Source organism: Fundulus heteroclitus, chromosome 11 (assembly GCF_011125445.2).
Source record: "Fundulus heteroclitus isolate FHET01 chromosome 11, MU-UCD_Fhet_4.1, whole genome shotgun sequence".
NCBI lineage: Eukaryota > Metazoa > Chordata > Actinopteri > Cyprinodontiformes > Fundulidae > Fundulus > Fundulus heteroclitus.
The window spans coordinates 27,603,257-27,618,637 of record NC_046371.1 but is presented as its reverse complement, the minus strand read 5'-3'; the positions used below and the strand labels follow the sequence as shown (position 1 = coordinate 27,618,637).

The 15,381-nt window shown below is 36.8% G+C and overlaps 1 protein-coding gene across 8 annotated transcripts in view; it reads left to right on the top strand.

Moving 5' to 3' along the window:
* Positions 1–15,381, top strand: part of msi2b (musashi RNA-binding protein 2b) — a 381,083-nt gene that overhangs the window by 297,433 nt on the left and 68,269 nt on the right. For all 8 annotated transcript variants that reach the window (XM_036143324.1, XM_036143330.1, XM_036143327.1 and 5 more), the window contains exons 9-10: positions 222–336; positions 13,764–13,838. In XM_036143324.1, coding sequence (XP_035999217.1) covers positions 222–336; positions 13,764–13,838 — 190 coding nt within the window. The remainder of the gene's footprint in view (positions 1–221; positions 337–13,763; positions 13,839–15,381) is intronic.

The following is a 15,381-nucleotide window of genomic DNA, read 5'->3' as shown; positions in this document are numbered from 1 at the left end:
GGGCAGCGAGCAGCTCAGATTGACTTAGTGGTGTTTTTTCCTGTCTCTCTCTCTCTCTCTCTCTCGCCTATGGAAAACGTCTAGCTGTGTGTGAGTCAGACACAAAACCAGCTTTAAGAGCTGAGACAGCCCTGTCAGATCTGTCTTCTTGTGTACCTACACAGTCTAATGGTTTATCTTTGTGTGTGCATCTGTGTGTCTGTGTTTGTCTGTGTACATAGGTAGAATGTAAGAAGGCCCAGCCCAAGGAGGTGATGTTCCCACCAGGTACGCGAGGGAGAGCCCGGGGTCTGCCCTACACCATGGATGCCTTCATGCTGGGGATGGGCATGCTGAGTAAGTTGGATTCAAATCTACTCTCGCTGTAACTTGCAAGCAGGAATACACACACTGGGTGCACTAATTTCACATTTTGTCACATTACAACCACAAACTTTATTGTATTCAATGGAGATGTTTACGTGGAAGCCTGACACAAAGTAGTGAATAGTTGTAAAGTAGAAGAATTGTTGCAAAAATAACAGGTTTTCATCTTGGATTACTCAGTATTTAGCTCTACGGCATGACGTTGCTATCACTGTGTGTCAACATGGAGATGGTGTGTTTAGGGTTTTCTGCACTGCTTTTCACCACACAGAACATTTAGCGTGTACTCGAAAGAGTTCAGTTTTGGTCTTATCTTAGTCCCACATGTTTTCTGGGTCCCCTACATGGTTTTTGGAGGAGAAAAAAAAAGGACTAGTGCTTTTTGGAGTGCATGAATAATATATGTCCTGTCAACAGATTCTTTCACCTGAGCTGGGGATCTCTGCATCTCCTCCAGAGATACTGTTGGCCTCTGGGCTGCTTCTCTGATTTATGCTCTCTTTTGTCTTCTTGACAGCTTAGATGAATGGTGACATCTTGATAGGTTTTCAGATGTGCCATACTCCTTCTATTACTGCATGATTGATTGAGTTGTGTTGCGTGTGGCCATGTGCAAAGCTTGAGATGTTTTTTTTTTATAATCTAACCCTGCTGTGAACTTCTCTACAACTTTCTCCCTGACCTATCTGCTGTGTTCCTTGGTCTTCATGATACTGGTCGTTCACTACTGTTCTTTAACAAACATCTGAGGCCTTCAAAGAAGAGTTGTCTTTATACATAAAATTACACATGGGGTGGGGGTGCGGGGGATAAAATGCTAATCTGAATTTTTTCCCGAAAAAACTTTAAAGGCCATGAATTATCTTCCTTGTACTTCATAATCATCTGCTCCTTTGTTTTTGTTTATTTCATAAAATCTCAATAACTTGCATTGAAGATTATCGTTAGCGTGATCAAATGTCCGCAGTAGATGTCTCAAATAAAGTGTCAGCTACACACCTCATTCAGCCATCAGTTACTACCTGCTAAAAAAAAAACAAACTAAGTAAACTAACCCTCATCTGGAAAGCTCTATTAGGTGGTTGCTGCCCCTAATTAGGCTGCTTCAAGGTGTGCCACCGGTGGCCACTGTGGTCTATTTCGGGTTGAGTCTGGTACAGGCAGCCCCTGGGCATATAGGAGCAGACCAGCACATTAGCAGACTAAATGAAGAGGAAAATTGGTGTAATGTCATATTAAGGATTCATCACTGTGCCCCCCTTAATGGGTAATGAAGGGGACACACATGTCAGAGAGAGATCTCATCTACAGGGACCTCAGCTGCCGACCCACCCCTCTTCATTACCATCCAGCCAATGCCTGTGTCCCTTTTTATTTAACACCATTGCACTCTCTGCCTCCCTGCCCCCTTACTCACCTCCCATCTATCTGGCTATGTGTCTGTCTGTCTAGTTATCTACCTAGCTATCTATTTGTCGTTCACATTCCATATGCATATAATTTGATTGTATGGCTAAACCAAATGGATTTGCCATCACTTAATGTCTTTTTCCATAAAAAGCGAACGGTGCACCTGCAAATGGTTCCTCCCCCCTGAAGCGCATGAATTCAAAGCTACTGCTTTAGCATTTTTACTACAACTAGATAATTTTCCATTTTAAAGAGATAACAATGTAGTTATTTTTAAATTAGGTTTTTGCTATGTTTCACATAACAGAGAGAAAAAAATATTTATTATTTTTTTCTTAAACATAAGAACAATAAAAACAGGCAGGGAGCTGTAGCTACATTCATTTGTATAATCTCTTATGATAATGATTCAGGTCACCATTTCTTTCTTTTGGTCTAAAGGCCAAAATACACAAATAAGTAAGTCATCAGATTAGGGCTGGACGATATGGTCAAAACTTTTTGGTTTGGTCCATACGACATAATTATGACATTAATATATACAAAATAAAAACTTCAGAAAGACTGAAAATAATTCCCACAACAGATACCTGTACAAGCTGATGACAATTATTATGCAATGTTCATAAAACTCCTCTAGTATAAAATTTTAAGAAATAGTTGCTTTAAAAAATAAAACAAAATTACATAAAACCCAGAACTTCAGTCAGTGGCAAATTCTGTAATCATAGACTGAAATATCGGAAATGTCATATCATCTTTATTGAATAAAGTTATATCACGATATATATTGATATTGAATTATTGTCCATCCCTACATCAGATCATGTTTCACCAAACAGTTGTTATCACTGGACATTTTGAATATAATCTAGGCTATTTCTTCTTCACTCTTTTCACAAAGGAAACATTTTTCTTTCTGCTGTTAAGCAAAATCCAAGATATAATAACATCCTATTCCAATGTACACAAATCCACATGCAGTGGATTTATATTGGGATACTCTCCTCATAGGGATGAACGGCATTGTTAAATCATGTTTGTACCTTTTCAAGCATTTGAATTGCTCAAATATTGCATACAAAATTAAATAAAGTGCAAGTGTTGAAAAGAAAAAAATTGCTTAAGTTTTAAACTGAAAGGGGCAACTGAAACGAAGCTTTAGAATGAATAATTTCAGTAATCAAGGGGTTTAAAAGGTTTATTGAAAAAAATGTGTCTCCTTCAGAATTTTCTTGTTTTGCAATTTCTCAAAATCAACATCAATTGTTGTACTCTCAAAAGCAGTAAATTAATTATATCCGCTCTTTGTCCACACATTTATCTCATCGTTTGTCTGCACAAAGTTACTTAAATTGTCACAGTTACTGCGTGCGTGACCTTTTCTGTGAAAGTGATTATACAGTTGTTGGTGGTAAAACAGTTGATCAGTCCAGCCAAGTGCGTCTGTCAACTCTATCTAAGCCGTTTTTCCAGCTCCATCTCATCTGGTCGAAGTATTTAACAAGCACAGTGAACTTTTCAGAACTTATTACAGACTAAAGTGTCTGCACAGAGGAGAGCACTCTTTCCCTCCGCTGGGAGATGCCAGGCAGAAAGGCAGTGATGTGCTCATGTGAGAATATTAACAGCCAACTTGTTTGGAGACACTCTTATCTAAATGAAATTGGAACAAGGACAGCGAAACATTCCTTTATACAATTTGCATTTGGAAAAAGGGACCCTAGGCTCATTATTTAAGAAAGTGTAAGCTCCTTTTGTGCCAAATCTCATTAAAGCCATCCCTAGCTCCTTTGTTTACTGCCTCTAATCGAGGCATTTATCTTTATTGTGTTGTGCCGATGTATGTTTGCTGAAATTAATACACATTTGAGCCCGCGCGAGGTATGGGTGTACCAGATGGATAATTGATTTTAAAGTGAATCAGAACTGTTGGGCCATAAAATAGGTACATTAGCATGCATATTAATAAGGCAAATAAGAGCACTAAGAGGCCGCCACCAGGCCAGGCACAGTAGCAAGCTTCATTAAGTGAGACAACAACTTATCCCCTGCCTTCTCTATATTTTACAATTTCTTCCTGGCTTTCTTTCTGTTATTTTACACATACTGGGACTTGAAGCATACATGCATGTATCTTAGAACCTTTCCATGTTGCATGCATGTGGTTTGAAATTCCCTTTGTAACATCTTATAATGTATTGTTTTTTTTTTTTTTTTTTCATTTCAGCAAATGTTGAAATAGGGTAGAATCAAGAGCAGTGGTATCTGAGCCAACAATTTCAGTCAGGCGTTTATTCAGTTTGACAGTAAGACAGTATCAAACACATAATATCCAATACTTTGCTGGCTGTGATGGCTTTTCATTGTACCATATCACAGTTCTTTTCAGACCAAACAAACAATGAGTTTTTTTTGTGAAAGCTATCCATCTGTAGCTTCCTGGTGATGACTTCTCATCAGCAGATGATGAGAACTGTTATTTTTTTCAGGCAATGCCTCTGTCCTACTTCATCCAAATAAGGTTAAGGTTCCCCTCACCGCCTCTCAGAGTTGAATTTCGTTTTGTCTGCAAGAGAGGCTCTGGCTGAGGCATTTTCCCATTGGGTCAGGAATAAATTGAACTTTTTCATGGACAGCAAACACTGATTAGATATTTATGACCAAGGTCAACCTTTCTGATTCCAGCTGGCATAGCCCACGGAGCATACAGAACAGAGCGTCTATTCGCATGCTCAGACCAGACATGCACATTTCCTGCATGCAGGCACAAAAATGCCCAGGCATGCAAAATATATGTATTTTTTTTTTTTACAGATTTATAGACTCCTTCATGCTGCAGAGATGGACTCATGGGTGTGTATATCATACCCCTGGGGCAGACTTCTAGAACACTAGGGATGTATAGTAAATGCACTATAAAATAAGATATCTTACATAGATCAAAATATCCTAGCCTTCTACTATGACAACCCAATATTTAGAATGTACCTCTTTTAGGGGTACTCTGACCAATCCCTGTCCTTCGGTGCAAACGACAGTGGGTTGGTCAGAGTTTTTACAGCCCTGCATCTAGGGCTGCACAATTAATCGCATTTGGAATATAATCGCAATTTAAAAAATGTATTTCCAAATTGCACAGGTCTGCAATTTTTGCCTATGTAACAATTAATGGATAAGACATGTCCTTTAGGTGTCTGTAATATGTTTAAAGTGGGTTTGCCTCCACATTGAAGGGAAGAGAGTTGCACCAGTGAGATAATCTAATTGTATTATTTGTTTTAGCGTTTATATACCCATACTTTTTTTATCAGAAACTTTCAGGAATCTTACTAGCTGGTCAAACTGTTTAATACATACTTGTTTGTTGGTTGCATTTGCACTTTATGTTCAACAAGGATTGATGTCCAACTCAACAAGCTATTCTCTTGAATAAGAATATTCTGATTAATAAAACAGTTACATTTCTTGTTTTAAATAGGCCTTGTTTACAAACAACTTTCTCTACAGGGTATTTTTGTTGATTGTGGTTAATGCAGAAAAAAGTCCAAATTAAATCGCTATAGCAATTACGATTGAAATATATCCCAGTTTTGAAACTCAAAATCGTACAGCCCTACCTGCAGCTCACACAGCTCTTATTTTTTTAACCTCGTTTTTCTGAATACATAATGTATTGACTACTGTCAGGATGGAATGCCATTTCACCCAGTATAACAAAAAAGTGTTTTTTGAACAGGATTACCGAATATAGCTTTAAGTGGTAAGAGATCAACCTGGGCAGGTCAACCTTCTATCCCATGGCAACACCTAGACTCACATGACAAGCAACCATGCACACACTTACAACAAAGGACAATTCAGAGTGACTAATGAAGCTAGCATTCATATTTTTGGATGGTGGGAGGAAGAACCTGGGGGGAACTAGTACATGCACAAGAAGAACATCCAGATGTCATGCAGATAGTCCCTGACTAGAAATGCATTGCATCAAGGCTTGTACAGCCCAGTAATGCACAAAATAATGATTTCATTTTATTGGACTACTTTTTGCCAAAAAACAAAAGTAATACAAGAGATCCCTCGTATAGGTACTTTAATCATCTAAGCATGATTTGATTTGTAGTTAATGGGTATATCCCCCCTACTGACGATTTACATTGGAGATATACACAGTGTTATTCTGAGACTGCCAACTGGTGAATATTACAGAGTCATTTTGGCTCAAGTAGTTCTACTGTTGGGCCACATACTGTTTGTACTGGAAAAGGCTGTGGGGAAGATAAAAAAAAAAGGCTTTAAAAGCCTTAGCTGCTTCTGTGAAACTATACAATAATGGTAAAGCAAATTAAACTGTTTTGGGAGCTATGACCACAGTTAAACTTTTTGGGATAATAGTAAAGATAAGGGGGGAAATTACAACTATTGGACAGAAGGATTAATTTATTTTAAGTCAACAGCTATGGTGAGTAAAACTGTTTATTTTCTGGCTATTGTACTGTAGTAGAGTTTACTACAGTGTTGTAGGCCAAGATCAGGGGAAGATCAGAGAAGAAAAAAAGAACTACCATATCTTATCTTTCCTGGGTTCTTTTTACTTTTTTCATTAGACAAATGGTTTACTTGTTGCATCTTTGTATATTGTCTACACTTTATCTTACCCATTGATGCAAGAATCTTTTAAGTTTTGAATCGCTAACAGATAAAAGTGTGTTTGTGTGACATTTGGCTAAATAGCTGTGTTACGGATAGAGATGCACTGAAAAAAATCAGCTTGTGGAAGGTGTTGTGCTATTACACACTGTTTAAAGTGATTTAATGTTTAATAAATAACTTTCTGTCTGTTAGGTATTATCTGGTGAATATCAGCCCAAGGGCTGATATTGGGACAATAGTTGAAAGGAATGATTCAAGCACTGGCGTTCTTTTAACAGCAAACTCAGCACACCTATGGAATAAAGGAGTGATAACTTCTCTTCAAGTTCAAGAATTTATTAACAGAAATAAAATGAACATCCGGAGAACATCACTATAAAATGCTGTTTATCTGCATTTCAATCAACAAATCCTCTCTACTTGGCTAGTAAAACTTAACTAAACTACTTAGCAAAAGGAAGATAAAAAGGAGCTAAGGAACTATGTACACACAAAAGAAACAAAAAGTCTAATAAAATGGTTGAAAACCATCATCAGAGTGATTCAGTGAAATCTGGTTCACTGCAGATCTAAGTTAAAGAACCAAACATTTGGTATGTGTTTCAACCCATTCACAATGCATATCATGAGTTAAACAAATATTATTTGATAAAATAACATTTTAAAGAATGATTTCTCCAGTAAAAATCAGTAAACTTTTGGAACGCTTGATTTTATTAATGTGATTATTCTTTTGAGAAGCTAGGGGTCGCTGTAGCGATCAACCGATAAAATTGGTTAATCCTACAGGTATACAAAAACAGCATTAAATTGACATCAATGTTCCATATTAATGTGGTAATAACGCTCGTAGCACTATCAAACGATGGTGGAGCGAAACAAAACAAACCTTATGTTTGAAACGAACCGTAGTCGCGGATCCGGGAAGAACAAATGTTATCCGGAAGCTAATAGCATTAGGCTAGCGGGTATTTTTGGTTTGTAAAATACTAAAATAGTGACAGAAGACCAAAGAAATAAAGCCTTTGACTGGTATCGGCCGATTATGAGCCTGATTGGCCCTGACTGGTGACTGGCCATTGGAGAGTAAAACAATATATTTTTCCGGTCATTGAACGCACCTCACAAAAATGCTATCAGATTTCACTGACAATCTTCACTGACAATGTGGAAGTTGTTACTGAGTAAAAAAAAGAGTCAAACTATTTTCAGTATAATTGAGGTGTTAAGTAGAAAGTCAGATAAATCACTGAGATACCTTCTGGAAATGTCAGAGGATCTACATTTCTAAAGAATGCAGACTGGTGTTTATGAAAAAATGTTATCAGCACATCAAAGCTTTACAAAAACTAGAGACGGGAAGTCGGCCACAGAACTGAGTGGTGCAGCTCTCGTTTTGGAGGTCTATTTGTGTTGTGAACAACTATAAACAGGTATAATTTGCCATTAAAAGGTTCAAAGAAAAATGTGCTCTGAAACTATGGTCTTAATAGGTTAAAAGAGAGATGAGGAAGGCAGTTGTATCTGTTCTTTTAAATACTCTTACTTGTGAGACTGGGGTTGAACCTTGCCCTATCCAGTTTGCAGGGTAAAAATTACGATGCAGAAAAGTAATACTTTATCAAACTGGTGGAAAAGAGCATGTTGAATTCACAAAAGCCTAAAAGGTTTTCTAAGGTCTATTTCTAAGCTATATTTTGCATTCAGTGAGGACAGAGTTATTACGACTGCATTCTCAGCCCTAAGTACTGCACCTTCCCTAGTAGTTTAGTACAGAGAAATCATTGATAGCGAGAATGGCTTGAGGAAAACAAATAAAGACTAACGCAGATTCCATAATTAGAGGGGTTAATTGTGTTCATATTACTCTTGATGATCTCCCCATCCTTTCTGACTTTCACTCTGACTCACTAACTCACCCTTTTTACTCTTCTCAGATTTCTTATTCTTCCTTTATCCAATGGCTGCTCCCTCATATCCTCTCTCAATATGTTGCCCACAGCTGCTTCTGTCTGAAAACTGTCCAGCTAATTAACTGGTTGGTCTGTGGTCATAATAAGAATCATGACAGCAGATGAACAATGCATCTGCTGCTCTTAAATATTTCTAATGACACCGGTTCCTCTTTTGTCCTCATCAGACACCCAGGGATTTTTCGAAGTCGCTGACTTTGGTTTACAAATCATAAGTTGTCCCCATGTTAGAATGTGGGATGTTCAAAATGCACGATAACTTTATTTACTTACAAGCTTTCACTAAAAGGGATGATAAATAAAGAATATACTGTATTATTTGGTAACTTACCTATTGGATCAATCTTTTGGGTCCATCTTTCGGCTTGCCAGTAATAGAGTAGGAAATATTTAGAATTCCTGTACATCATTTAGAGTTGTCCCAGTACCTCACTTTAATTGAACATTTGTCAAACTAACTTGATTAAAATTGTATGGGATTAAAATGGAAAGCATTGCACATGGTATGAAAAAAGAATTAACACTAGCTACATAGACAGTAAAGTGAAAAGAGCAGCAACTCAGAATTAACAAAGTTAGCAACCTGCGACCATTCCCAGCAGATACAAATAATTAAAGAAATGTATTTGCTGAAATGAGAAACATTTTCCTTAAAGGTTTAACATTATTTAAAGACCACTTCAAGTCTACAAAAAGACCCAGCAAATTCTACCACAGTCAACTTGGAAAAGCCTTGTGTGAAAAACGCACTCCATTACTAACCTTGTAGAACCAACTCTAGCATTATTTACTTGGAGTCATCATTTCTGTATGACCTAATCACTCTGTCACGTCTTTGTAGAGGAATTGGTATCCCACTCTGTTATACATTGTTGCTTCAGTTTGAGGGTGCAAATATTTGCGAAGCTCTCCTTAGGTCTCACCAGAGCTTTTTAATGAGGTTGAGATCAGGCCTTTGACTGGATCTGTTGCTGTGCAGCAAAAAAGGTCCTGGGTTCTACTCCTACCCTTGCCCTGGGCCTTTCTGCATGGAGTTTGCGTGTTCTCCCTGTGCATGCGTGGGTTCTCTCCGGGTACTCCGGCTTCCTCCCACAGTCCAAAAAACTGTTTGGTTAATTGGCCTCTCTAAATTCTCCTTAGGTGTGAGTCTGTGTGCGAGAATGGTTGTTTGTACTGTCTGTCTCTGTGTTGCCCTGCGATAGACTGATGTACCCCGCCGTCTCGCCCATTGACAGCTGGAGATAGGCACCAGCACCCTTCACGACCCCACAAGGGATAGACATGTTAGAAAATGGATGGATGGATGTTGCCCCACAGCACCTCTTTTGCCCCTGTTCTGAGGTGCATCTGGGAACAACTCGTTTTGTTGCAGTCTCTTTTTGTAGGATGCTGGGGGAGAGTTTAACGAGGGTTTTGTGGGTTAATACAGCCAACATCGAACAATTTCTCTTATCCACTTGTACCTTTGGCGTCCTTGAGCTTGGACTACAACATTGCAATTAGCGAAATTGGTAAACAGGAAGTCTGTTTACCAATTGTTCCTATGCAAATACTTGGACATAATTGTTAAAAAAAAAAAACATATTAGAGAATAGAAAAACTGAACTGCTTGAAAAATGTGACCCAAACAAAATATTTGCGTAACAAAGATATCTACCCAGTACCTTGACAAACTAGGTTTAAATTTGCTGTACTCCTAAGACTCCAAGTATTTAAGGGCTAAAAAAGTGAATTTAGCCTTATACGTCCCCTTTAATTCTTTTCTTTTTCAGTAATTTTGTTGTAAATGTGTTGCTCCTATTTGATCGTTGTCCTATTTTATGACCAATGCTTCAGCTAACAGACGGCTTTACATTTCAGTCCAGTATATTGAGAAGTTCATTGTTGGCCGGCAGCTGAAAAACGTGCTCAAACATTGCTACAGCTACTTTTTGATACTTCTACCTTCCTTTTGTCTGACCAAAAGATGTTCTTCTAGAAGTCCTTTGGTTGCTTGAGATCCACCTTTGCAGATCTAGACCATGTCACACTTTTCCTTTTGAAGAGAAAAAGCTTCATGCTGCCAATGCTTCCATACAAGCCATACTTATTCAGTATTCTTCTAACTCTTTTGTTATGACCTTTAACATTGAACCTGCTCACTGAGGTACCGTACAGTCTGAGACAAGGTAACTCAAGATGGTAACTGTCACCTGTTGCAAAATGTTTTGCAATGTGGAATGATAGACTTTGAATCTCAACTCTTCAAAGATTGATGTACTGCTTCAAATGTCTGTTTAAGACCATTATTGCTGCCTCGTCTGTGTGCTGTCACACAGATGTGTGCTTCAGACCGATCAGGCTGCCAAAAATCTCTACTTTTTCAGAGGTGGTCACATTTGCTAATGATCAATTAAACATTTGATTTAATTAAGCATTTTATTAGTTGCACCTGGCTCCTACACTCCCTCTTTTCTCCTGTAAAAAAAAAAAGCATTAAAAAAGCAGCATGGAGGTATTTTGCTTTTCGTGCACTTATGACACGATTTTCTCATTTGATGTATTGCTCTGGTTTTTGTTCAGTGAAATGATGTAGTAAAATCTTTTGTGTTCTTTTTTTGTACATTTGAGGTTAGATTTAAAGAAATATTTAAACCACATGAAAGTCCGAATATTGAAAAAGAATAAACTTTGTTTTTACACCTCAGCTATATTTCCAGAAGCACTGTGAATGGTCTGGACAACTTTTATTATTTGGTAGAATTTATATGGCCTCATTTGATAGAAAGCTTTAGTTTTATGATCATTGTATCCCCAGCTGTGTCTGGCCTGCTCTAAAAGAGTGTTTAAAAGAATCCATGTTAGTATTAAACTGTCCATTAAGTTGTTTTTGCCAAAGCCAGATGCTCTCATTTGATGTTTTTTTTTTTTTCTGAACAGATTGGCTTATGTACATAAAATAAGGCGCTGGTGACCCCGTTAACATTTAAATCATATCTGTGGAAAAAAATGTTGTCTTTTAATGTCATTTTAATTAATGGTACAACACTGACTCAACCAATAAAACTAAATTATATCTAAATGTCATGCTTTCAGGTGCTTTTACTTCCAATAAATATCTATCCATATTTAAACATGAACCTTTTCTGCAATGGTGCAGCATCATTTCCAGGAGCCTGCTATAAAATGTTATTACATGGTGCTATAAAAATGCCTGAGAGCTTGTGGTTAACAAAAGTCTGGAAACGAACTTGCCATTTAAAAAAGAGAAGGGTAGTCGTGTTTGTACATTGCTTTCTAACCGTAGCAAATCGGACGCCAGCCCTCAATTACCAGCCTTAATAAAGATGTAAACCAAACAAAAAAAAATACACGAAGAGGAAAATGCATAAGCAAGAAAACAACACAATGTGTTCTGAAGCTTCGATTTGTAACTGAATGGATAAATCTTATAAGAATGTGTAAAATTTAAGAAGTTAGTAATAGTTGGCATTTAAATGATCATATTTTCCTCTCTTGAAAGAGCAGGGTAGGCTCTAGTTTTATAGCTATCCTTGTAAAATTTTACTGACAAAATTAATCACTGACATCTCTGACACCAGTACCGAGTCTTTAGCCAAAGCACCAACAGCAGCATGATCGTGATCAGAGGCTCACACGGCTGTGGAAGGCAACCTTTGATTGAGGGAGCTGCTTGTTGTTAAACTCCGCTTACAAGGAATGGTTTTCAGTCAACATGGCTTTATTAGGTTTGAAGCACACAAATAAATCTCCCATTGCTTATAACTGTTTTTCAAACAAAGGAACCAACTCTAGTCCCAAATGTGAGACTTGTTCTGTGCTATTTCAGACATGTTGTTGTTTTTTGAGGATAATGAGAAAACTTCTTTGACAATGTTAAATGACATTGGTCTGATTCCCTAAAGCTGTGGATGGCTTGCAGTAGAAAGTATTCATACCCCTCCAACCTCTTCACTTTTTTTATAACCACGATTCTTAGTGCCCTTTGTGGGGAGTTTTATGTGATGGACCAAAATAATCCTTAACTGTTAAGTGTTAGCAATAAAAATCTGAATGGTGTCATGCATATTTATTCCTCTATTTTAAATGTGATACCTGTTAATAAATTACAATGCAACAAACTGCCTTTAGAAGTCACCTAATTTGTAAATAGACATCTCCTGTGTGTAGTGTAATCTCAGTATAAATCCAGCTAATCTGTGAAAGTCTGAAAGGTTTGCTGGAGAACATTAGTATCCCTACAGCATCACAAAGACCAAGGAACATTGCAGACAGGTTAAGAATAAAGCTTTGGAGAAATTTAAAGAAGGGCTAGGTTATTAAACAACGTTCCAAACTTCTCATGGAGCACTTCCATCATCTGGAACCTACCAAGACATGGTCCCGAAACATATGGAGTGAATTTTGTTACAATATTGATGCAAGAAAAAAACACATTTTGTAAATGAAAATTTGAAGAAGAAAAAATTAAAAAGAATTTTGTCTTAATTCTTTTTTTTAAATCTTAGTTTTAATTTTTTTATAGATTTCATATTTTCAAATTTTATATTTTCAAATGTCTCTTTTTTAGATTGAGTTTTACAAATTGCATTATTTTAAATTGTGTACTACAGATCACATTCTCTTCACTTCCGGGGGTGGGCTGTCTGGAGTGAGGAGCAAAGACGCATTTTTATTTGTCTGCATGGACGTTAGCAACAACATTTTTTTTGGTCAGTCAACGTGTCAAGAGTGAGAAGTGTAGAGAACGGGATCTGTGAAACACAAATTTTAAAAGAATGCAATTTGTAAAACGTAATCTGAAAAAGAGATGTTTGAAAAAAAAATTAGTTTTGAAAAAATAAAAACGTAGAAAACACCAAAGTAACTCTCAAAACCGTTTTTTTTGATTTAGAGGTTTTGCCATGTTAAATTTTTGGATTGCATTTTTTTCTGATTTCCATTTACAGAATGTGTTGTTTTTTTTTATTCAAATTTCCATTTACAAATCATCTTCTTTGCTTGCAACAATAATGGAACAAAATTCACTACATAAAACAGTGCTCTTCAACCTTCAGCTATTAAGGCTCTCCATACTGGCTTTTAAAAACTTTGGGGGAAAAATTGGAGATAAGACTAAGGCTTATTTTAGCTGCGTTTCTATGTTTTTATACAAAATCTACGTAAAATATCTACAACACAAAGAAACTAGTAGGGGGCAATAGTGCTTTGCATTGCTAGTTATAAAAGTCTAGTATGTTTTATTTTATTTTTATTTAAATATAGATACACGCTATAATACACTGAGTTGTTATGTAATTAATAGGTAAGGTTTAGCTGTATCCTTAACTTCTTTTTTTTTCTCTTTCTTCAACAAAGGTTACCCTAACATTGTGGCAACGTATGGTCGTGGATACACTGGATTTGCACCCAGCTACAGCTACCAGTTCCCTGGTGAGTCAAAGGCTTTCCTGAAATGTGTGTTGCACCTAATTCCGACTTTACACAATCAGACACACATGTAGACATACTCACACAATCTTGAATCTAGAGACATAAATCTTCATCAATATACATGTCAGTCACCAAATCATCTGCAGGGTTATAAATGACCTACATGTCAGGTGTTCTCAAGGTTTTGAAAGCCGGCTCATGGTGAAGTAAATTGCTTACTCTTTTCTATCCCACACTTTAACACAACCATGACCAAATCTCTGAAACGGGCCAAAACATGCGTCTTCAGTGGCCCAATGTATGTAAATTCATGGGGAAGGGTGGAAAAAATGAGCAGCCTTTTGTGTGGGCATATTTTTAAATATGGGCCTTATAATGGAAAATAAAGTCATTTTCTGCATTAAAAACATTGAGTCAGAGCGCTGGGCGCTTTAATGGAAGTCCAAATAGGAGGCGTGAAGCCCGGAGGTGAGCAGCTGTACCTGTGTGCTTCTTAAGGGGCCGCTGGCTCTGTGCTTTCCTCACTTAGACAGGCATCCTGTCAATTTCATGCTTTATTTAGGGAGCTTACACTTACTCTGTTTGCCATGCCAGACATCATTCCTGCCACTGATGAGACAGAATGGGAAATATTTTACAGCAGCTCAGATCTCTGTAATATTCTTTGTGAAATGGATTCAGAAATGGTAAGATGGGGGGTCCAGCTGTGACCACCTGCAGATGAGGCATATGTTGGTTTTAGACTTGACCACAACGTTATTTGAAGGAATGGGATGAAATACAGCATATAGTTCTTGTCATTGTACACAAGAAATATATAAATGGGATCAGTAACATAAAGAGATTATACAGTTTATATGATAATTATGTATATTGATCCCAAATTAATCTGACCGTGGAAAGAATTGCCTTTCGATCCTTCAAAAATCCTTAATCCACATCTATCTTTTACATTTTCTATCCTTCAAAGTCATTATGAACTAAAATTTCAACTTAACATCAAAACACAACAAAAAAAGTGAATGGCTTAACATTATTTCAGTTTATATTCTGCAACAGTCTCGACAACTTCGGCGCTCTCAAAATGACCACACATTCGACATTTGTGACAATATTAACCTTCAGATGTCCTTTTGATTACTTATTATCAACGTTAAAAAAGTTTTTATTAAGTTTTAAATGTGTAAAAGATTAGTCAGAATATTTAGTTGTTTAATTATTGATATCAAGATTGACTCTGTTAAGACATTAAGCATAAAAATTTCCACTTTAAAAAGCTGCTACAAAAATAGCACAAATTTTTTTTTTCTACTTTGTTGTTTAAATTCGGTCCTAATCCAGATGATCAAATACTGAATAATTATCAGTATTTTAATCCTTTAAATATGAGTTTGATTACATGATGCTGCCTTTTTATGAAAAGCACTAAATAGTTGTTTTCTATATAAAAACGTTTGTTTGGGTTTAGCCAAATTACTGGCTTTTAAGCATTTTTAGTTTTTACAAAACTTATTTAAACTTGTCAATGCTTTTTGAGGGATTC